This window comes from Bison bison, unplaced genomic scaffold (assembly GCF_000754665.1).
Source record: "Bison bison bison isolate TAMUID 2011002044 unplaced genomic scaffold, Bison_UMD1.0 scf7180017864238, whole genome shotgun sequence".
Taxonomy (NCBI): Eukaryota; Metazoa; Chordata; class Mammalia; order Artiodactyla; family Bovidae; genus Bison; species Bison bison.
In genome coordinates this window covers 2,840,774-2,865,214 of record NW_011494810.1, presented here as the reverse complement: position 1 = coordinate 2,865,214, position 24,441 = coordinate 2,840,774, and the positions used below count along the sequence as shown (strand labels likewise).

Here is a 24,441-nt window from a genome sequence, read left to right as displayed (position 1 = left end):
AGGTTTTGGAGAATTTAAGCATGGGGTATCATGATATGGTTTGCTTTAAGAGGATCTCTGGGTCTGCTGTTTGGGGAATACCTGAAAGGTAAGTGAAGGGATCAGTAAGGACATTACAAATACCATAGCAAGAGATCGGGGCTCCGAAAGACTAGGGAAGGAGGAGGTGTGGGGTTGGAAGATTACATTTTGACTTTTGACAGTTACTTTGGAGTGGAGTTTAGAGAGAGTTGTGACCTAGGCGTCAGCACCTGGAACTCAAATGGTACCTAATATAAAAGTAATCGAGTCCCAGCTCTGCCACTTACTAGTAGCAAACTCGTGAGTTAATCATTTCTAGGTTCTGAGCCTCTGCTGCACTACTAGTGAAATGAAAAGGATATTCCCATATAACAGGGCCTTCATGAGAACAAAATGAGAAGTGTCAAAGTTGGCCGTGAGCAAGGTGAGAACCCTGAGCCAAGGACCGCACGGCCCTGCCCCAGAGAACGGGGCTGCCGTGGAACAACCGACTTTCGAACCCACCGCACGAGCTCCGCAGCGACAAGAAAGAAGCGCTCGTGCCAAAGTCGCAAAGGAGCCTTGCGGTGCCCAAACCTCGCGAGATTTCTTGGCAAAGTCATCTTCCCAGCCACATCTCGCGAGATCAAGATTCATGAGCAGCTATCGGCCGGTTAGAGCTTGCGGGGAAGATGGAGTATCCTGCATTGGGCACGGTGGAGAATGCGGACAGCGGCGGGGCCAGGTCGTACAACAATTCGGAGGAGCGGGAGGGCCGGGAACCGGATGGGCTGCGCTTCGACCGCGAGAGGGCGCGCCGCCTCTGGGAAGCAGTGTCCGGGTCGCAACCAGTGGGGAGGGAGGAAGGTGAGTCCGGGGGCTTCAGAGGCTGGAAGCCCCTCGCCCGCCTGCTAGTTTCGCGGGGAGTGGCGGAAGCGCGGGGCGGGGACATGGACCGGCCCCCAGGTCTACGGTCACACCCCCTGGCGCTCGGCCCGCCCCCTTGCGCGAGGCGCCAGGGGACTCCCTGACTCGTGCACCACGCTATGGCCCGGGCGCCGTGGGCCAGCTCCCCTGAAAAATCCAGGCTGCGGCACCCCAAGAATCGCGCGCAGATGGTCAGTGGCCTTCTCACGCTCGCCGTGGGCTTCTTTCCCCCGCCTTCGTCACGTACCAGAGCTCACCTCTTCCTGAATTCGAGGACTGGAATCTCTAGGCTTGCCGTCTAGGCCATCTCGGAGACCCCCAGAACCTTCCCTGCCAGCCTCGTAGCCCCTTCACCGTCCCAGTTTCCAGGTTCTCCCATCCCTAGTGTCTTTTGCCTCCTTTTTTCATGCCCTGCACTTCCGAGGGCTGTAGAAGGCCGCCTCCTTACCTCAGTGTTCCTTCTGGACTTGGTGACTGAGTCCTGGCTTACCTCTTTTGTTTTTTGGTGTCTCTTCTCTTGTCTCCACCAGCTGGGTCCTTTTTCTAATATGGGGGCCAGGAGCCTGAGAAGCTGGTCAGGGCATTCTTTGGCTCCAGCTTCTTGTTTGTATCCCACGCTTGACCCAAAGTTGAGAATGGAATACATAAGGCCACCTAGAAGGGCATTTCTGAGCTTCCCAGCTTGCTCTGCACTTGACCTGGCCCTGGATAAGATGGAGATAGAAAGAGGAAAATAGAAAGAGCTGCTGTGACCCCGTTTTGTGACCCACTTCACAGTTCTTAGCAGAGCTAGCTGCTTAACTCTAACCCAGAAGTACACAAACTGGGCTTTTGTGCTAATCCTGTCAGGTAATCTGCAGAGAAATCAGATTTCTCTAAAGATTTGTTTGCTTGCTGAGCAGACTAATCTTGGAAGTTAATATATTGCTTGTGAACTGATTGCCATGGGATAAAATGAAATTTTTGACCACATCCAAGGAAGATATGTTTAAATTTGGGGTGGTACACATGACAGACCTATACCCTATATATACTCTACCAGTTAAACTAGTCTTGTGTGACTCTTAAATTAATATGAGGCTCCTATCTCCCTCATTCTTATACTTTCAAACTTGTTTGGCACACAGTTACAATTTTCCTTTCATTAATTTGACAAATACTCTCTTCCCAGGATTGGCTGGAAATCAAATGCAGAGATGAAAATACTGTCCTTGCTCTGGAGGGGCTTGTGGTCTAGTCCCGGAAGCAGACGCCAAGATAGTTGCAGTATAATGTAGTGGGTGCAGTAAGAAAGTCTAAAAGTTGGGGGTACACAAAGAGGAAGTGACCTTTGTCCTCAGGGGACAGAGCAGGCATGCTCTGGACCTTGAAGCAGAGAACACAGCAGCTGTGCTCTGGAAAGTGAACTGTTTATGTGTGTATGAGGGCACACAATCACTTAAAGACCAATTCATTTCTCTGATCTCACTTTGTCCAAGGATTTGTTTGAGGTCTAGATAGATACCTATAACACCAAGTCCTACTCACTTTGGGTTTTTTGTTTTCTCTTAGTTATAATTTTTGTTTTCTCATTGAGTTGTAATTTATACACCATAAAATTCACCCATTATAACTGTACAATTCAATGATTTGTAGTAAAAGTATAGAGTTGTATAACCCTAGGCCAACTTAGAATATTTCCATCACTCCAATTCGTTCCTTTGTGCTTTTTTTTTTTGGCTGTGCCAACTCTTAGTTGCGGTATGTGGGATCTAGTTCTCTGACCAGGGATCAAACTCGGGGCACCTGCATTGGGAGTGTGGAGTCTTAGCCACTGAACCACCGGGGAAGTCCCTCTTTTGTGCTCTTTTACATTAAATCCCCACTCTCACCTCCTGCCCTTGGCAACCACTAATCTGTTTTCTGTCTCTATAAATTTGCCCTCTCCGAACTTTTCACATAAATGGAACATATAGTACATAGTCTTTTGCATTTTGTTTCTCTCACTCAGCATGTTTTTGAGGTTTAGCCAAATTGTAGTGAGTATTAATACTTTATTCCTTTTTACTGTTAAATAAAATTCCATTGTATGATTCTTGCTTTTTTATCCTCTAATGATCTATGCCTTTCAAGTGGGCTGTTTAAACTATTGACATTTAATTTAGTTGTTGATATGACTAGATTTGCTGTCCCTCCTTCATGACCTTGTGAAAATCAGCCCTTTGTTTCACATTCTAGATCTCTCAGCCTCTGCCCCATACATCTTCTGATTATCTACAATATAGATACAAAATAAATCCTACCAATTAGGTGCTTTCTCATAAGATTTGGAAGGTAGAAATGTGGTGAAAATCACATTCCTGAGACTATTGGTACTATCAAGAAAAACTGTAAAACTATAAGGTCTTCCCACATCAGTGTTCCACCATCCATTCTCCAGCTTCATAGGTTAAGAGGCCTGTTCAGTGACATGGAGCTTCTTACTTCAGCAAGGCTGCGGTACAGGCCTCAGAGACTATCTCACATGTTGGAACAGTAATGCGTGCATTGTTCCTGGAGACATTTCCGGAAGGCTCAGCCTAGTACCTCAGTCTTTCCAATATTTTCTAAGCACCTAATTGCTTGTATCAAACCTGTCCCCTGTGGTAATTGGTAGATGGATTAGAGTTGTATCTGACCAACAGAGATGCACATTCAGGCCACCTTCTCAGAATTCTGATAACTCACATAAGTCTTTTTCCCCTCTGTGGACCTTAGCTTCCTCCAGCCTCATGAACTTCTTGCAGATTTTTGTAAGTCAGGAATTCAGGAAAGGGTTGACTGGACAGTTCTGACTCAAGGTCCCTTTTGCAATTGTAATCAGATGGTGGCTAGAGCTGAAACAATAGTGGATGGAACTTCTGGAGGCTGACTAGGTATCTCTTTTTTTCATGTAGTCTTGGTCTCTCCATGTGATTTCATGATGGAATAGTTAGGACTTCCTCCAAGCTTGGAAGAAAACTGCTTATGTAGTGGCTTAAGACTTGAAGAACAGTGCTCGCTTCGGCAGCACATATACTAAAATTAGAACAATACAGAGAAGATTAGCATGGCCCCTGCTTAAGAATGACACACAAATTCGTGAAGCATTCCATATTTAAAAAAAAAAAAAGACTTGAAGAGTAAATATTCCCACTTTGGTTCATTTTTATGATATGTCTTCCACATGTCTGTATGTTGCTTAGTGGTCAGACAGTGATTCAGTAACACCTGGAGTCAGTAAGGCCTTAGTCCTCTGCAGTTGGATCTGTGGGTATGTAGGAAAGGGCATTCAAAGTTCAGGCCATTTTAAAGTCAGCCCTAACTTTTACTTTCTGTCAGGCTCTTTTGCATCAGGTTCATGTGAACAACCAGAGTTGGCCAGGAGTATTTAGCCACCTTAGGCCCTTTTAGGTCTCCACTGCCACACAGTCTCAGCCACAGACATGACTAACCTCAGGTTATAGTAGAGCCTTTGGCCTTTCCTGCTCACCTGCCTCTGAGACCATCACTTGCACCGACATTATCAAAAGATCAGGGCATTGTGTACCACTCCAACTCAAGTAATTGCCTCTTTCATGGGGAAGCTGTTGCTTCTCACGTCCTGCCTCTTCCTGGTAGAACCTCTGCTCTGACTGAGTGCGGGAGGTGATAAGAGCAGTCCCAGATCCCTGCTCTTCTCATCCAGAGTTCAGCAGTTGTGCAAGCATAACTGCTTCCCAGATTGTTAAGTACCTTTGATCAGTTTCCAGAGCACTGAAGGGATTGTTTCTGTCAACTTTGTCCAGTTTTAGTTGCTCTGGGTGAAGATGATTCCTCACTCTACTATAGCTGCAAGCTCTACCTTCTACTCATTTTATGTCCAATTTCACTTTCTCTGCCTGACTTCTAAATTTGGGGGGTTCAGGACTCAAAATCCCAGGGGCTTCCCTGGGATTGGTAAAGAATCCAGTCCACTCAGAGGTAAAGAATCCACCTGCCAGTGCCGAAGACACTAGTTCAATCCCTGATCCAGGAAGATTCCACATGCTGCAGAGCAACTGTGCCTGTATGGCACAAGTAACGAGCTTGTGCTCTAGAGCCTGAGAACCACAACTACTGAGCCCACAAGATGCAGCTACTGAGGCCTGTGCACCCTAGAGCCTGTGCTCTGCAATAAGAGAAGCCACTGCAGTGAGAAGCCCGCACCCTCCGCACCTGGAGAAAAAACCCACACAGCAACAGAGACCCAGCACAGTCAAAATAAATAAATAAATATTAAAATCCCAAGAACTCTTTCCTTTTCCATCTACGTTAGGCATCCTCTTCTAGTCCACCGCTTTAAACATGATAAATACACTGATGATTCTCAATTTGTATCTCCAGCTCTGACCTTTCCCTTGAACTCCAGGCTTGCATCTCTAGGTGACTACTTGATATCTCTACCCATGTGTATGATAGACCACTCATGTTTAATATAGCTGAAGGAAAAGTCTTAATTTCCCCTCCCACACTGTCTTCCTCCACTTCTCATCTACTTGTTGCTCAAATTCAAAACCTAGGAGTTATCCCTGACTCCTGTCCTACTTCACCCCCTCCATCCAGTCAGAGAAAGTGGATGTCAGATCTACTTCCAGAACATAATTCCAAATCCATCCACTTTTCCTCGTCTCCACTGACAACCTACCTGGTCCAGATTTCTGTCATGTGCTGCCTAGAAGACTGCAGCAGCCTCCTCCCTGCTCTCCCTGCTTCTGTTCCTATTCCCATACAGTCTGCTGACACAATGAACAGACTGATCTTTTCAAAACGTAAGCCATATCTTATCACTTCTCATTGCACTATGAATAAAATCCATAGTTCAGATCATGGTTTATGAGGCCTGTACTGGTTCAAGCATTATCTGGCAGGCCTCAAGCTGTTTTTCCCAACTTCATTTCCTATCACTATTCACTCATTCACCATACTGTATCCACAGTGTCCTTCTCTTCATTTCTTGCATATGCCAGACATTCCTGCCTCAGAGACTTGATTAATTTATTTGTTGAAGTGTAACTGATTTATAATATTGAATACGTTTCTGCTGTACAGCAAAGTGATATTTTTTTCATATTATTTTCCATTATGGTTTATCATGGGATATTAAATATAGTTCCCTGTGCTATACAGTAGGACCTTTTTGTTTAATTCATTCGACATACAGTGGTTTGCATCTCCTAATCCCAAACTCCCAATACATCCCTCTCCCACTCCCTCCCCTTGGTAATGACAAGTCTGTTCTCTATGTCCGTGAGTCTGTCTCTGTTTCATAGATAGGTTCATTTGTGTCGTATTTTGAGATTCTGCATGTAAGTGATATATGTTATTTGTCTTTCTCTGTCTGACTTCACTCAGTATGATAATCTCTAGGTGCATCCATATTGCTGCATATGACATTATTTCATTCTTTTTTATGGCTGAGTAATACTCTATTGTATGTAGGTATCACGTCTTCTTTATCTGTTCATCTGTTGATGGACATATAGGTTGTTTCCATGTCTTGGCTATTGTGAATAGTGCTGCTATGAACATAGAGGTACATGTATCTTTTTGAATTATAGTTTTGTCTGGATATACACCCAGGAGTGGGATTGCTGGATCATATGGCAACTCTATTTTTTTCAATTTTTAAAGAACCTCCATGGTGTTTTCCGTAGTGATTGTACCAATTTACGTTCCCACCAGCAGTGTAAGAGAGTCCCTAGAGAGTCACCCTCATTCAGCATGTGTTATTTGTAGACTTTTTAATGATGACCATTCTGGGTCATGCATTTTATTAGATATTGGGGATACAAAGTCATAAATGACATGGTCCTTACCTGTTTAGTCTCTGGGAATCAGATTCTGAATATTCTTGAGAGGAAACCCCATCTCCTTTAATAAAATAATCCAACATCTCCAGGCAAGGAGAGGATGCCTGGACCCTGGGTAACATTTTCCTCTTGTGGGCTTTGCATTCTGAGGAGCCTCTCACCCTCCCTTTAAAAAGCTGTCAGGGGCTTCCCTGGTGGTTTAGTGGTAAAGAATCCACCTGCCAATGCAGGAGACACGGGTTCAATCCCTGATCCAGGAAGCTCCCACATGCCACACAGCAACCGAGCCCATGTGCCACAACTGCTGAGCCTGTGCTCTAGAGTCTGGGAGCCACAACTACTGAGCCCATGTGCTGCAACTGCTGAAGCCCATGCACCCTAGAGCCTGTGCTCTGCAACAAGAGAAGCCACTGCAATAAGAAGCCTTCACACTGCAACAAGTAGCCCCTGCTTGCTGTGACTAGAGAAAGCCCGTGCACAGCAGTGAAGACCCAGCACAGCCAAAGATAAATAAATAAAAATTAAAAAGCTCTGGCCCAGATCTATTCACGCAACCACTTCCTTTTGTTTCTCTGAGAATGGCTGAGGCAGCCAAAGTCTTTCAGAAAAATTTACCAAACACTGTAGGAGAAAAATGGGGAAATAAACAAGGGACTCCAAGAAGCAGAAATATAGCCAGACAACACCCCTTCTTCCCAAAAGGGCTGTTATAAATAAGCTTTCGTTCTTGCAGGAGAAGAACCTTAAAAGTTCCCCACCCAAAAGTTCCCTCCAGGAAATCTTGTCCACTTTTTGATCCAGAGTAGAAGATAAAAAACATGGATTTGCCATCTCATCATGGTTTTCTAGACTTATCCCTGCCTCAGATTATCAATGCCATGGTGATAGAAATGTCTGGAGTGAGATTTTACTCCCTCTTCAAAAAGTAAGGCCTTGTTTTCCAGGTGCAACAATTAAGTACAGGTTAATACTGTGGTTTCCTACAGTGTGGAACTTACATGACATATTGAGTAATTTTAGATATTACAAAATCTTGATTTCAGGTCAAGAACAGTAAGAGAATTATTTCCTTTTCAAGTCTTTCAGTCCTTCCAGTTCTACCTGAGAAGACGTGTCAGTTGGTTGCTACCATGTCTTAACACGTCTCCTCACAGTTGCCACTCTCTTGATGTTCCTTTTAGGAAGCTCTGCAAGCTTCTCACACCAGTATCTAGCTAGAATTGTTTCTTTTTTAATGTATTCATTTTTATTGGTTTTTACTTAAGTTTGTAATTTAAAGACTCCTTTTTAAAAGAATTTAGTGAAGAAAGTTAGCCTACATAAAATTATAAAGTAAGTTATAGGTTTGGTGGCACAAGAATATAGCCTGAGTCATGAAAGCCCTTAGGGGAGGGGTGGCAGATTTAATAGCATGGCATTCCATTATTCAGTGCCTGCATTTGAGGCAGTGTTCAAAGACAGTGCTATTGAGGCAGGTTTTTAACTCACAGAGTGTTTGTTTTTCTCTCTGTAGTGGAACACATGATCCAGAAGAACCAGTGTCTCTTCACCAACACCCAGTGTAAGGTTTGCTGCGCCTTGCTCATTTCTGAGTCCCAGAAGCTGGCACACTATCAGGTATGCCCTTGGACCTTAGTACTTTCTAGACCCAGTGCCACGTCCCCTCTTCTCTCTGGCTTGCACAGTGAATTCCTTCTTAGCCACCCAGATGTTGCCTCCATGCATGTTGGCTTAATTTTTGACTGAGTCTTAATTTGACTGATTGTCTTAATTTGACTGATTTACTTAATTTTTCTGAGTCTCATTTCTCCATCCAAATCAAGATCATTGTACTTATATCTTCCCTTACAGCTTGGTGTAGTAGAAAGTCTATGCTTTAAATAAACCTGTAGTTGAATCACAACTCTGCTACTCCTCTTGGTCAAGAAACCTCATTATCTTCAGCCTCAGTTTCCTCATCTATAAGATTGAGATGATGATAATTTTCTCATAAATTTTTATGATTAGATTGGACAGCATCTAGGTACGTTATACAAAGTAGGAATTCAATAAACTATATTTTCCCCCTACCCTCTCCTCCTCAAAAGTTTCTGTGAGGATGAACCACTGAAAATCTAGTAGATATTTTTGAGTGCCTTAGGTATGAAATGGCATTTGGGTATCTTTGATCTTTTTTCCTGGGTTCTTACAGAGCAAAAAACATGCCAACAAAGTGAAGAGATACCTAGCAATCCATGGAATGGAGACACTAAAGGGGGAAATGAAGAGGCTAGACTCAGATCAGGTAATCCAGCTGCCATGTTGAGACCACTCACTTCCTGATGAAGCCAGCAGGCAGGTTGGTGTGGTGGAAAGGGCGTGGGCTTTGAGTCAGACTGACTGGGCTTCAAATCCTGGCCCTGTTGTGTGACTTGGGCAAGTCTTGATCCTTTCTGAGGCTTGATTTCTTCCTCTGTAATAATGAGGATGCTAATATCAACTACCTTTCAGGATTTTTCCAAACAAAAATGAAGGAAGGTTTATTAAAGCACCCAACACAGAGCCTGGCACATAGTAGGGGCTCAGTAAATGGAGCCATTGTTATATATTACGTTGAATGGTTTGTCAGAGTAGGACCACTGTCCATGCCCTACTCAGGAAGAGAAAGGAAGGAAACCAGAATGCTTACGTTCTTGAGATCCAATGGAAAGAACTGAGTTTAGCACTTGAATATTGGGAATAAACAAGTGGAAGGAACACTTTTCCAAATTCTTGCTCTGATCAAGATGTAAACATGTTTGCTTTTGCCTTAGCAATACTGTGAGAATTATGCTGAAACAACCCCAGTCCCTCAGGTGTACCATTATTTTTGTTCCATAGCAGGCTGTGCAAATGTCATGGGATGATAAGTCAGCAGACTAGGGCCAAATACTAGCTCTAGAACTTACTGGTAGGGTGACCTTGGACAAGTCACTTAACCTCTCTGTAGAGATAATAGTTGCTACCTTGTCAGGGTATTGTAAAGTCAAATTACAATTCTAGTGGATGTTCAGTGAGTTAGACTTTACACTACAAACTGTGCCTCCCTATCACAGGGGCCACAGGTTTGGAAGGGCGTTGCTCATCCTTTCTCCACATTCACTGGACTAACCCCCTAGTTGCCCTCCTTATGATGTGGAATTCAGAAAGACAGTATCAACTCTGTGGCCCTGGGCAAGTCACTTTACCTCTTTATATCTCCAATCCCTCAACTCTCGGGGTGGTCCAGTAGTTCAAATGAGATCACAGACTCCTCCACATCCAACAAAGAATTATTCAGCCCCAAGTGTTAATAGTACCAAAGTTGAAAAATCCTATCTTAGAATGAATATTTTATTCAGAGAGCAGGCCTGAAAGAGATCCTGGAAGCCCTTAATATAGGCTTGAAATACATTGTGTTCTAGCCTAGTCATAATCATCAAATAAAATCCAATGGGCTTGTTCAATAAACCCTGAACATCTGCTGTGTGCCAGTCTCCCCCAGGGTGCTAAGGATAGGAAACATACGTGAGTCTAACGGTCTTTGCCCAGACGTTGAACTTGAGTCCACAGGAAAGTCTCCTAAGCTACAACACTGTCAGTTTAGGGTGGCACGTGGTATGACAGAGGTCTGTTTAATGTATTCCAGGAGTATAGAGGAAGAATAAAGCTAATTCTTCCTGGAATAATCACACAAAGCAGGTTGATAATTCTTTACTGAGTAATTTTCTTGAGTAAAAGTCTCTCAGAAGAGATGATATTTAATCGGGCCTTGAAGGCTAAGCAGACATATGCCAGGCAGGAAAGAAAGGAGGACCATTCTAGGCAGTAGGAACGGCCCAAGTAAAACGTGGAAGTAGCAGCGAACAAAACGGGGAGTGGTGAGTAGAGCATGAGATGAAGTAGCTCAGAAAGAATCCAGAAAGGTAGGTTGGGGTCAGTGTGTGAAGAGGGCCTTGAAGGCCCATTCTCCTATGGGCAGTGGGGAACCAGTGAAGATTTTCTGGCCGGGCAGTGGCGTGATCAGACCTGTGTTCTTTCTCCTAACCAGAAGAGCAGCAGAAGCAAAGACAAGAACCAGTGCTGCCCCATCTGTAACATGACCTTTTCCTCCCCTGTCGTGGCCCAGTCGCACTACCTGGGGAAGACCCACGCAAAGAACTTAAAGCTGAAGCAGCAATCCACTAAGGTGGAAGGTACTGGTTTTCCTGAGTGGTGCTATATCGGGACCCCTCCCGTCCTCAAGGCACCAATGCCAGGTGCTCCCAGAAATGCTCACTGGGGCCGCAGACTTGAAGAGGTTGAACTGCTTTTGAGAGCCCTTAAAAATATCAGAGTAGACACAGCTTCATTGAAATGCAGCCTCAGAGTCCTACTCACCTAACCTTCCTTTCTTTGGTTATATCAGTCTTTCTCTGTAGAAGCTTCTTAGCCCTGAGCTTTTGTCCTGACAAATAATTATAACTCGGGAGTGCCTAAGTCCTCCAGGCTATGCACACCAGGAGAGCATTCTGTCTCCTGCCTCTCTCACTTAGATTTTTCCCTCCTAGCATCCACCTGCCCTTATTACCATGTATTCCAAGTTAAAAGTTAGATTTTTGTCTTTTTTGTGTGCTCAGGTTATGCCCTGTTCACTTTAATCTTCTAAGCTGCCTGTTCTCCTCAAGACAAGGACCTGCCTTTCAAAGCTGAAGACTTCAGCACTGCCAGTACTGCCCAACAAACAGTGTTTGCAGCTGCCATGAATCCATTCCCAGGGCAGTGACTTCTAAAATAACCCCCTTTATCTTGTCACTACTGGGGCTCAGCCTTCATTTTCATCTCATTAACTACTGACTTTTTAGGATTTTACATCTCTGCTAACTGCAGTTAGTTAGCAGTTGGTTAGCAGACTGAAGGTTCTTTGACTTTTTAGGATTTTACATCTCTCCTAACTGCAGTTAGTTAGCAGTTAATTAGCAGACTGAAGGTTCTTTGATCTTTATATCATTTTTTTCTCAGTAATTTTTCTTCTCTATTTTGGACCAAGAGGTAGACTATACTATCTGTAATACTTGTCCTTTTTTGAATTGCTGTATTATGAAAACAAGACAATTATGTTTTAGAAGACTTTGAAGAATAGGGTAAAAAAAAAAATCACTCATAATTATACTGTCTTACCACACCCAAATCTAGTATTCTAGCAATAAAACAACAGATGAAGTCATGGATGCCCAAGTTTAAATCCTGGCACTGCTATTTACCATCTGTATGACTGAACTTAATGCATGAATTTTCTCACCTATAAAATGTTGATAATATCATCTACTTCATACGTTATAAGGATGAAATAATGCATATAAGGGCCCTGAGACATAATAGATGTTCAGTAAATGACATTTTAGGATTTTTTTGTTTTGTTTTGTCTTTGGGCCGTGCTGCACGGCTTGCAGGGATTCAATCCCAAGTAGGGATTGAATCTGGGCCCCAGCAGTGAGAGCGCCAAGTCCTAACCACTGGACTGCCAGAGAGTACCCAGCAGATTCTATTGTCGGTATTAGCACAACCACGATAGTGAGTGGAATCCCCACATAAAATGCAGCGGTTGGTCAGGCATTCACCACCCAGAGCATGTCATTGGCCTTGCTTCCAATTTGTTCGTCATTAAGTTATACTAGTACTAGTTGTTTTTTTGTGAAGTCACTGTTGGTACCATTTATGGTACCAAAACATTAGGCCAAAGGAAACTAGCTTAAGAACAGAACTTTGTAAGATCACTTATCTTTAGATTTATATGAACTTGTCTTTACATAAATGGGAAAATTCCCTGGAATATTCCTGGACCAAAGATTCCATATCGAAGAGTTTATTTTTCATATTTACTTTTGGCCCTTGCCACATAACAGATGTGTTTTTATATAATTATAATCATAGTTCATGTACCATTTGTATCTTGCATTAACTTTTAATTTTGTAGTTAGAGCACATTTCCATGCTATTACATGAGTTTATAACTATATTTCTGAAAGTAAACATTTCTCTAATGTAAAAGTAATACAAGCATATTGTAGAAAGTATGGAAAATATAGATAAATGGAAAGAAAAATACCCATAATTTTACCATTCAAAGACAACCACTGTTAACATTTTGGAGTACTATTTCTCCTATAATCTTTTGTTATGTGTATGTGTGTATATCTGTGTCTATATTTGTTTTATGTATGTCTAGCTTATGTATATAAATGTAAATACTTTAACTTTATTGTTTTTATAAAAACAATGCATACTCCTCATTGTTACTTCTAGTTCAAACAATGCAAAAGGTTCAAAGAGAAGAGTAAATACCACTCAAATCCTACCACCAAGAGAGAAACACTGTTAATGTGTTGGCAGCATTTCAGAATACCAGTACACACATACAGATTGCACATATGTCTTTTAGTAATGATATGATCATATTGTGTGTATAATTTTATTTTATACTCTTTTCACTAATAGAACATTTGTATTTCTCCATGTTATTAAAAAGCTTTTCATAAACATTGTTAATGACAATGTCCCATTGCACCACATTCATTTAACCATCCTCTAATGATGAATATTTATGTTTTCTCCCTCTCTTTTGTTGGTATTTATAAATAACACTACAGTGAACAGTCCTGTAGAATTCTCTTTCTATATTTCAAGTTGTTTCCTGAAAGAAGACTCCCATAGCTCTCATTTTTATTGGATGTCCATTAAATGGTTCCTCCAACTTTAATGAACCATTCACCTCTGATGTTTCTCTTTAGTGTCTTTTAAAGATTGACCTTTACATTTTAATGACTATGATTATCTCTTCTGATATCAAAAATCTACACTCACTGTAGAAAAGGTGGAAAATACTGAAAAGTATCCTTTTACTCAATGCTTTTGGTCTTTCTCTACACATTACCAGTTGTTTTACAGAACTAAGGACAAAAGGAATAGTTTGCTATATAACCTGCCTTTTTTTTTTTCACTCAACACCACATACTGAATATTTTCTCATATTATTGAATATTCTGCAACATGTACATTACTTTTCCAGTGACTTGTTGAAATAATGACTAAGGAAAATTAATAGCCAGGAGAATCAAGAGTCTCTCTACTGGAAAACCATGTAGGAAAAGCCAGCAACTTTCTTCTGGCTTGTTGAAAATCCTCAAAACTTCCCCCATTGAAGTGGAAGGGATGAAAGAGCATCTGTGTGTGAGTGCTGCTGAACCCCACCCCTCCTCCACCGTTGGTGGGAGTTCTAGGCCACATTCTTAAAGCAGTGGTTACTGGATTGATACCATTCCAGCCACGTGGGCTCATGAGTGAGCCATGGCATCCACCTTTTAAAGCAGCAGTGCAGCCTATAGTCAGGACATTTGTTGGCCCACAGGAGGTTTACACATATGCCCATACCAGGCTCTGATTAGCTGAAATCATAGATCCGAGCCAGGGATGCTTTCTGTAGGTAAACGCATGGGCTGTAGCCTTCTTGTCTCCCTGCCACACTCTGGCAGCCTGGCATAGCAAAGAGGGCATGGACTCTAGGGTCACACAGACCTGGATTCACTCATTAACTGAGTGATCTTTGGTAAGTCATTTCACCCATCTGAGCCTTGGTTTTTCTCTGTATCATGGCAAGATGATACCTACTGCAGAGCATAATTCAGAAGACCAGAAGAGAAAATGTATATACAAAGCTGGTAACTAAATGTCAGTGTCATTCTCCTCTCCCAACTCAGCGTAGAGGGCAGTGCAGCTCAAAAGGCCCCCTTAGTGTGGCGCCTTTTCTAAATGACCCTCTAGACCCTCAGGCTGTGCATCTGTGCATTGGCTTCCAGATCTATAACGGGTACTTTAAGGATGGGAATAAAACACCCACATTTCTTGTTCTATGTGCTGTAACATTCTGGGGAGTTCTGAGGGATGAAAAGACTGCAAGCATGTACATCTCTCATCTATTGTAATTTGGCAGATGGGTAGCAGAAGTGCAGAACCTCCTCGGAATATGAGAAAATAGGGATTCACGTGCCTAAAGTAGTTTAAGCTGCCAAACAAAGGAGCCGGTCTTTGGGTTCCCCCATATCTTCTCAATTAGAGAAGGCTTTCACTGTGTGATTCATACAGGCAATGCCCCATATGCAAGTATGATTAACTAGTGACCCAGCCTTTCTTTGCATTCAGCATACATAAAAGCCTCGCACCTTCTGGGTTTTTTCATTGTTTCTGTTTGAATTTTCTCACCACAGCTCTGTCGAAACGCCTTACAAACCCTTTCCTTATGGCCTCCACCTTAGCCTTGCACCAGAATAGAGAGATGATAGACCCAGACAAGTTCTGCAGCCTCTGCCACGCGACTTTCAATGACCCTGTCATGGCTCAGCAACATTATGTGGGCAAGAAACACAGGAAACAGGAGACCAAACTCAAACTTATGGCACACTACGGACGGCTGGCCGACCCTGCTGTCACTGACTCAGGTAAGGGGCCTAGCTCACACCCAGAGCTGGATCAGGGCTTGACTGCTAAAGCTCCCTGGACCATCAAGGGTATGCCTTTCCTCTTTAGGTCTTCTGAAGCAAGCATTGCAAATTCAAATGCTTGCAAACGCTAGATGGGAAATTTTGATAAGTGAAAAAGCCAGAAAGGGATGTAGTCAGCTGAAGAGTACGTGCCTCTCCTAGGCAGTGCTAAACATTTGTTACCGTATCTTTCAGTTTTTTGAAAGACTCTGGAAGCCAGATTTACAGCTGACCCTCTTTTGCTCTAGTCCCTGCCCCTGCTTTACTTGGTCCTGCCTGGCCATTCCCTCATTGTCTCTTTTTTATTGGCAGGATTCAGGCACTGCAGTGTTTCAGGCCGCTTATCTTAACTTGTATCCATTCTTTTCTTGTATCTCAAGCCAAAGCCTTCTCCTTGTATTCACCCTCCTCCATTTAAGGCTGAATTACCATATTTAATCCTAGAACTGTCTCCTAGATACTTTTTTCTTGCTTAAATCATCTGATTTCTTTACAGATCAACTAAATTCCTTCATGAAAACCTAGATGGGGGGAAAAGGTATCACATCCCACTTTGATATTAATGTATACAGCATAATTTGATCCCCACAGCATTCCTATAAAATAGTTTGTGATTTTCCCAATTTACAAGTAAAGAAGATGAAACTCAGAGTGACATGCTAAGGTCATACAGCTGATATGACCTGATGTTAATAAATGACAGCATCAGTCGGGGTCTCTGGCTCTGTCTGATTCCAAAACTTACACTCCTTCCCCCTGCCTCCAGCTTTAAATGTACTTGGCTGGAGGTGTTCCAGGTACAGGGTGTCAGCAGAAATATCGAACTGACTCTGACCCCCTTCTTACTTACAGAGGTGGGGTGTTGACCTGGGATGTGCAAGCAGGGACTTCCACTGACAGGACTTCTGCCTTCCCAAACGATTTAGGTTGTTCGCAGCTTGGCTTTTTTTCCCTGCTGGCTTCAGTCCACCCTTGTTCATTCATTCTTTCAGACAGTCATCCTGCACTTACCAATAGCTGCCATAGTCCAGGCCTTAGGCTAGATGCTCTCACGTGTAATTACCTGATTTAATCCTCACAGCAGCTCTGTTGTGCACAGTTGATTATTCCCATTTTACAAATGAGGACATTAGCATCAGAAAGATGAAATGGTTTGTTCTGGATCCCATGCTAGACTGTGGCAGCCAACACTGAAATCCAGGTAAGGTTCTGTGTTAGGTCCACAGAATAGTTTCCATGGGGCTTCTGGCATGTATCATGACAAGTATGAGTCAAATGAGAGATGGATGACCCAGAGTGTCCAGATGTCTCCCACAAGGGTGAGATGTAGCCTCTACCAAGCAGATTAAACAAGACTTGGAGTTTGCTTTGTACTCCAGGCCCACATTTCTCTCATTTATTCAAGAATGCCAAACTAAGCCCTGCATATCATTCAGGTAGCCGAATGCTTTCAGTCGCTGGAGCTCTCGACATCCCTCCTGGGTTACTGGAATCCTCTTTCTGTACCCCCTATCACCTTCGCTCCTCCTTCCTTAGGGCCTTGCCTCCTGCACAGATCAGGTCTGCTTTCTCTGCCCTGTTCTGATCCCCTAGTTTCTTCAACCTCTGTACATGGGACAGGCTTTCAGGTCTATTCATTTCATACAAAGTCAAGAAATGTTTGTTGAGCTCTTTCTTAATATACGCCAGGCATTGTGTATATAACATATTAATTACATGTCCATGTTCTTATGGAGCTTAGAGTCTAGCAGAGCAGACAGGCATTGAGCAATTAACTACAAGTGTGGCAAGCTTTAGAAAGAGAAACAAATGGTGTGCTATGAAGATAACTTAAGATGGAGGAGCAAGGATCAAAGGCTCCCAGAAGCAAAAGGGATAGTGTGGGGCAACATGATGCTGGGACAATGAGCAGGTATCCCATCATGGCACTGTAGGTCATGTTTGAGATTTGAGCCTTTATCCTAAGTGCACTGGGAAGCCATTCACATCTTCAGCATTATTAGTTAGAGCATTCTAGTTACAAAGTGGAGAATGGTTTAGAATGAGGAGGAAGAGTAGTGGAGAGAGACCAACAATGAGGCTGTTGCAGTAATTCGTAGTGGGGAATATGGGAGCTTGGACTAAGGTGGCATTGGTAGAGATAGACAGGAGTAAATGGATTCAGGAGGTAGATAGGAAGTAGAATTGGCCATTCAGTGTGGGAGCTGAAGGAAAGCGAGCAGTCAGGGTTTAGCCTTAAGCCACAAGGTGAATAACCAGGTTTTGGCAGCCTGAGTTTAAGACACCCATGAGATATCCAAGTATGAATGTTCAAGAGGCAGTTGGATACATAGGTGTAGACCTAAAAGAAAGGTCTTGGTTAGAGATACCACCATTTTGGTGGTTAGAAACTGCTAAATATTGATAGTTTCATATGTTTGAAGCTAATAAGTGGTACTTGAAATCAGGGAAACGAATGAGATCCCTTAGAGAATTTGGAGAGAGAGGAGTGAAGGGCCTAAGATTGAGCCCTCTGAAAATTCTGATGTGCTATAAACATGGATGAACCTTGAGGATATTATACACAGTGAAATAAATCAGTCACAAAAAGAAAATTCCTATATGATTTCACTTGTACAAAATATCTAGAGTAGTCAAACTCATAGAAACAGAAAGTAGAATGTGGTTGCCAGGGATTAGGAGAAGGGAGAAATGGAGAGTTTAATGGGTATAGATTGGCAGTTTCACAAAAATGACAAAAGTTCTGCACAATAATGTGAAGATACTTAACATGATGAAAACACAAATTTCTCTAACCCAGAACTGTCCTTTAACATTAACGGAATTGGACACTTAAAATAGATTAGATGGTAAACTTTCTGTTATTTGTATTTTACCACAATTTAAAATAGTAAAAAAGGAAAGAAAGAAAACCAAGATTGAAACCTCTGAAACTGGCAATAGTAAATGGTAAAGGTCAAACAAGAGACAGCAAAAGAAACTGAGAAGGAACCACCAGCGAAGAAAAATCAAGAGTGTGGCATGCTGAAAGCAAGAGCAAGAGACTGAAGGAGGAAGGAATCACCCGTGCTGTCAGGCACTGTTGAGAAGCCAAATACAAAAGTGTTGCATAAGCATCCATTTGTCCATTAAGTTTAGATACAGGGAAGCCTCCATTGGCCTCAGAAAGAGCGTGTGTGCGTGTAGAGGGATAGGTTGCAGAATAATTGAGAGACAAGGAAATGGAGAAGCAGTTGTAAACAGGGCTTTCAAAGTCTTGGCAGTAAAGGGAGGAGATACAGGTGCTTTTCCAAATAAATCAGATGTTTTAAAATGAGCTCTAGTGACTTATTTTTCATAAAATCACAGGGGGAAACCAGAATATCAAACATGTCAAATGAAAACCAGATAAAAGTGGATGAGTGTGGGTACTGAACAAAGCTGTTTTTTAGAAGCACCAATGAATTCTTCACTTACCCCAAGTGACGATTTGAATCTAGCTTACAGATCAGTATACTCTGCACTGAGATGTACTTTGCATAGAAGAGTCCAGAGACCTGTGGTGCAGAAGAAAGGATGAGAGCTTCACAAACCAGAGGGCAAATCCAGCTGTGACCCCAGGTCACTTAACCTCCCTGAGCTTGCTTCCTGCTCTGATAAATGGAGAAAACCACCTACCTATCTTCCAGTATTGTTATAAGAATCCAAGGGCATATGTATCTAAAATTTTGTTATGGTGCTTGGTGTTTAATAGATGATGAGTGAGCTGTTGTAATCTGGGCATCAGTGACTCTTAACCATTGGTGGTTGTTACCCCCACACCAGCCGCGGGTTCTACCCTGGACCTTGCAGGGATGGTGGTTCTGCTAGTCCATTATGAGTCTTTTGCCTGTTTGTGTTGAACCATGAATTCTGGCCTTCAGTGTCTAAAAAAGACCTGAATTCTAATTGCAATAATTTTCCCCTTAAATACTTTAAAAGGATATGTCTTCCAGGAAATACCTGAAGATACAAGAGAAACAAAGGTAGCTGGGAACATTGGCTAGCTTATTGAATTAGAGGAGATTGTTGGTGTTCCCAGCTGCCATGGAAGGCTGGTTAAAAGATACTCTCCACTTTTTTGCCAGCATCACTCATGGAACCTATAAGAGTGAAATACAAATAAGCCAAAACCTCATATTTACTGGACACTTACTATGTGTCAGTTACTTTTATTTGAATGATTACAATAACCTTATAAGGTTGATACTAATATTAACTGTATTTTATAGGTATGGAACCTAAGTCTCAGGGAAGCCCCACTTTTACACATATCAGAGAGGTTAAGTACCTAGCATGTGGTCCTACAGGTAAGAAATGATGGAGCTGGGGTTTGAACCTAGGTGATCTCACTCCAGAGCCGTGAGGTTTTAGGATGGCAGATGACTCAAAAGGTGTGTCAGAGGGCTCTTGAAGTCATGTATACAGTGGCCTGCCTTGCTCAGCTGGCACCAGGCATGCTGGGTAAGTAGAACCTCATAGTCAGCCACTCCTGTTTGCCATTCACTAACTCTGTGTTTGTGGACATGTGACCATGCCTTATTTTCTTCCTCTGTAAGAGAAGGATGGCTTTCATGGGATCCTTATGAGCATCAATCAAAATAATATAAAGTGCATGACTATATCAGGCACTTAGTAAATAATAACTGCTTTTTATTGTAAATATTATGGGTATGGTATAATTGGTTTATAGTTGAGAAAAGCTGAGGATCAGAAAGGCAAAGGGATTTAGCCAAGGTCATGTGAATGCAGAGCCAGGAGTCCAGCCCCATTTCTTGGCTCCCAACCCATGCTCTCTCTGCTAGACCATGTGAAGAAAGGCCACTTTGTCATTGGAACAGCCCTGTTAGTGAAAAAGGGTGTCTGTGAGCCCCACAGTAGAGAGAGAGATTAATTTTCCTTATAGGCCTTCTCGTTAATTACTGTTATTGCAATCCCAAGGAGAGGGCTGCCTTCCCAGAGATCTCTCATCTAAGGGCACAGTCCAGTTGGAAAAGAGTGACACCAAATGTCACTTCTTTGTTCTATCAATCATTTATTTCCTCAGCAGACAGCTACTCTGGACCAGGCTCCATGTTGGGACTAAGGGTACAGGGCAGTGGGGAACAAGGAGGTTCCCAGCTCCAGGGAACACACAGGCATACATGTGCCCCTGATCATTGAGTCATTGAGGCCTCTGGGATTCTTACCAGGGCCAACGACCTAACCTCACTCCACTCGTCCATCTTCAGAAGGGCATTTGCACATGCTGTGAGAAGCACAGAGTCCCCAGGTCCCTTCTTATTGGATTACTAAGCATCTTGACTTTTACGTGTGTTTCAGCCGGGAAGGGCTACCCCTGCAAGACATGCAAGATAGTGCTGAACTCCATAGAACAGTACCAAGCTCATGTCAGCGGCTTCAAACACAAGAACCAGTAAGTAATCACACTTTGAAATTCATGGGTCTGCAGCAGGAGTTCAGGGCTTCGGAATCAGAACAAAGCCAGGTATTCCTTGGCTAAAAAGGAATCCTGGCGGTCTTTTCTTTTTAGTTAGCAGAAGCTCAGTCAGTCAACAGAAGTATCCCCTATGTGAGTTCTCCTGTCAGCTTCTCCCCAGTCTTTAGACCTGTTGGGCTGAAGGTTTTAGTAGAAAAACAGAAATGATTCTCTTAGTGGTCTCCTAAATTTTTTGGCAACATGTTATCAGTCTAACTGGGGACACTCCCCAACCCCAACCCACCACTGGCTTGAAGACCCTAGTCTTCACTGCCATTGGTTCTATGGCAAGAGCTCCCTCTACAGGTTATTACCAAATATGACCAGGTTCTTTCATTAATCAAATACTGAACACCTCTGAGTGGTAGCCCAGACAGACCCAGTCTGACAGACTCAGTCCCTGCTCTGATAACCTAACATTCTGATGGGAGGAGACAAAAACGATGACCATGCAAACCACCAATAATTACAAATGGTGGTAAGTGCTTTAAAGGGAAGAGACTAACAGAGTTGTCTGTAATAATCTTGAAAATGACTCACATTCTTTGGTTGAGCTCCTGGTCTGTTGCAGGCCATATGCCAAGCAGATTCTCTCAGGTAATCCTCACAATAGTCCTGGGAGGAAAGGGTTATTCTAATTTACAGACATAGGCGACCAGCAGAGCTACAATTCACACTGAGGCTTGGCAGGCTCACAGCATGCTCCTCCAGGGCCATGCTGACTAGGGGGTTGTGGTGCCATGTGATACGAACAGGCCACATCTGGCTGGGAGGGCTCAGATGGTTCAGTCCCTGCTTTTCAGGAGGGTAGTGTGGACGGTGTGCCACAGCATAACCTTCGGAGATAGGAATTATCCCTGTTTTACAGATGAGGAAACAGTTTCAGGCAGATCTGCTGAGATGACTGCTTTGACTTTGATGATTGGTTCTGCATTGCTTACAGAGCAAGTGAATTAAGGTGGTAGAAGTGCAGAGTGTTAGGTTCAAAACGTTCTTGGTCCTCTCTGCTCTGCCTGAAGTCTCTTCTCCCACACTGGCTTTATTGATAGATGCATCTTTAACTGGGAGAACTCGTGAGGCTCCCCTTAGATATGATTTGAGACAAGCCCTCGCAACTTGGCTTGCATCCTGCTTTCAGCATTGCAGCTTGGTTGGTGGCAATTTTGGCAAACAGCTCGGAACCAGTCAGAACCCTACTGTGGGGCTACCCAGACCTGAAAGTGCTAGTGTTGTTTATTATTTTCTTCTTACACTTTCCAGCTGTGTGACCTTAGGTGAGTCAATAAACCTCTTTGAGCCTCTGATTTGTTCTCTGTAAGATTATGGTACAAAAAAGCAAAACAAAGACTATAGTATAATTTGTTGAACACGTAATTCAATCTCATTTAATTTGCAACAGCATCTCTGAACTAGGACTCCCCCAACCCTTTACAACCCAAGGAAACCTAATATCAGATAGATTAAGTAACTTGCCATAGATCCCATGGTTACTTGGAGTTAGACCCAGTATTCAAACCTCTGACTCCAAAGCCCATTCATTTTGCTCTGCTGTTTCCAAATGGAGCTCTTCTTCCTCACCTTATGGGAAGAAGTAAGTGTTAGAGATAATATATGTGAAGTCCTAGTCCTGATAAGAGGAGCTATTAGAGATAAGCTTTCATTCACTCACCAACGATTTATTGTTCACCTATTATGTGTCAAACCCTGTTTTGAGCACCAGGGCTATGGTAGGAACCAAGACCAATGCTTTTCTCTTTTCCATTTGATCCCCCTCTGATGGTAGAAAGAGATCCTAAACAAATCCAAAACAAATCAGACAGTATCAGGTGATACTAGTGAGGTCATGACTGGAGAGCCACTTGATTCCATGTGCTGAGGAGAATGGTCTTTCTATCCCATCCAGGTCATGTAGAGCCCCACAGGCAGAAAAAGTGGTTCAGTATAGAGGAAACGCATGGGCTTCAGTCCTGAATCTACCACACTTTAAAACAGCTTACTGTGGGCAGGTCACTTGTACTTTCTGAACTTCAGTTTCCTTGTATATAAGATGGGGGTGCTGGTCCCCCCGGCCTGCAAAATTAGCAGAGAATGAAACAGTATACTGAAAGCAGAACACCCGGCCTTGTGCCTGGCATGCAATGGTCCTCAGTAAAGGAGAGCTGCCCTGCTCATTACTCCACACCCTGAAAGAGCTGTACTATCATTAGAATAAGCTACCTGGGATACCATCACAACCACCACAAACTAATCCTATGCCTTTGTTCCCTCTCAAATTACAGGTCACCAAAAACCGTGGCATCACCTCTGGGCCAGATTCCCACGCAAAGGCAATCCATTCAGAAAGACTCAACCACCTTGGAAAACTAGAGGTGTTTCTGTCCAGCAACCCAAGTTGAACCAGCCATGAGCCAGCTTCCTGTTACTGTGGTCAGCCCTTGGCTCCCTCTTCTTCCTTTCTTACACCTGGAGAGTACACAGGCCTGAGGCAGGAGTAGACCATAGACAGCCTCAGATTGGCCCAGGCAAATCTACTTCTTCTCCTCCCCTTTGAAATCGGCCCTGTAGGTCAGGGTAAGGGAAGCAGAGATGTTGACAGGACTCGGTATTTCCCAGGGTGGTAATTTGGAGGATGGCCTTTCCCTTTCATCCGCCCTTCTGGGCCATATGTCATGAGACCCCAGGCCTGTCTTTCCACTAGAGGTCACTTATGGACCACTCCTTGCAGCTAAAGAACAGAGGTCTCCCTAAGCTCTAGGCATCTCCAGTGAAACCCGGAATTTTCACTCTAAGCCTTGGCCTAGGTAGGAAAGGGCAGATGGAAGTGGCTGCCACATGGAGGCTTGGAGTTCATGTGACACTTCCCGCCCCCCAAAGAGTGTGACCTTTCCTGAGCCTGGTATCTGATGCTGGCCAGTTGTCCAGTTTTCTGCCCACTGTGAAGTCTCCTCCTGGAGCGGTGACACAGTCCTGGCAGAGCACTGCTCTCCCGCTTTCCCCTTCTCCACAGTCCTGAATGGTGCTAAGGACCTGCAGCAACTGGGGACAAGCTAGAGCCGAAGGAGGCCTCAGCGCCCAGTGGGATCACAGAAAATGCCAACAGAGGCCTTTCCTCTCCTCCATCAGAGGTGCTCTGGCACAGGGTCATGTGGGAAGGTCCCCACGTAAAAATTTCCTGGATGGCTCTCTCCCTTTAAAGGGAAACTGCCCTCACACCAGCCAGCTCCGAGACTGGCCGCTGTCCTTCGGCCCTACTGGTCCTCTTGTTCCCCTTGCGAGCAGACCATCCACCCAGGCTGCTGTGGTGCTAGTCCTCCCCCATCACCCACTAGGAGACTCTGAGACCAAGGAGCAAGATGGACCCTTAAGGGAATAGAAAAGAGAGCTGGCGTAAGCTTTTGCAGTGAGGAAACAGCTATGTCCCCAGCCCCAAATGTAGATTTCTACAACACTGCTGTGCTTTATGGCCTGGGACTTCACTGGGAGTGGACTTTACCTCATAGCTTTCAAACAGGAATTCCATGGAGGGTCACCCTCTGAGGTCCCTCCTCATTGGGTCAGAGAAGTCCACATCTGCTCTCGTGGGCTCCTCCCTCCACTCCCTGTCCCTTCGCCTGTAAATGCCTTTGTGTATTTGTGTGTGTGTGTGTGTGTGTGTGTGTGTGTGTGTGTGTGTGTG

The 24,441-nt window shown here is 43.6% G+C and overlaps 1 protein-coding gene across 4 annotated transcripts; it reads left to right on the top strand.

Moving 5' to 3' along the window:
* The first annotated feature begins 647 nt into the window (after positions 1 to 647).
* On the top strand, positions 648 to 24,435 carry ZNF346 (zinc finger protein 346). 4 transcript variants are annotated; one of them, XM_010846579.1, is made up of 7 exons: positions 648 to 745; positions 8,269 to 8,372; positions 8,947 to 9,039; positions 10,804 to 10,948; positions 15,044 to 15,226; positions 20,609 to 20,702; positions 23,045 to 24,435. In XM_010846579.1, the coding sequence occupies exons 1-7, from the start codon at positions 724 to 726 to the stop codon at positions 23,130 to 23,132; spliced, it is 729 nt and encodes a 242-aa protein (XP_010844881.1). In that variant the 5' UTR covers positions 648 to 723; the 3' UTR covers positions 23,133 to 24,435. The 4 variants fall into 4 exon arrangements, with proteins under 4 accessions (XP_010844881.1, XP_010844880.1, XP_010844879.1 ...); XM_010846578.1 differs by having other exon boundaries at positions 14,996 to 15,226; XM_010846577.1 differs by having other exon boundaries at positions 648 to 867.
* Positions 24,436 to 24,441: the final 6 nt, after the last annotated feature.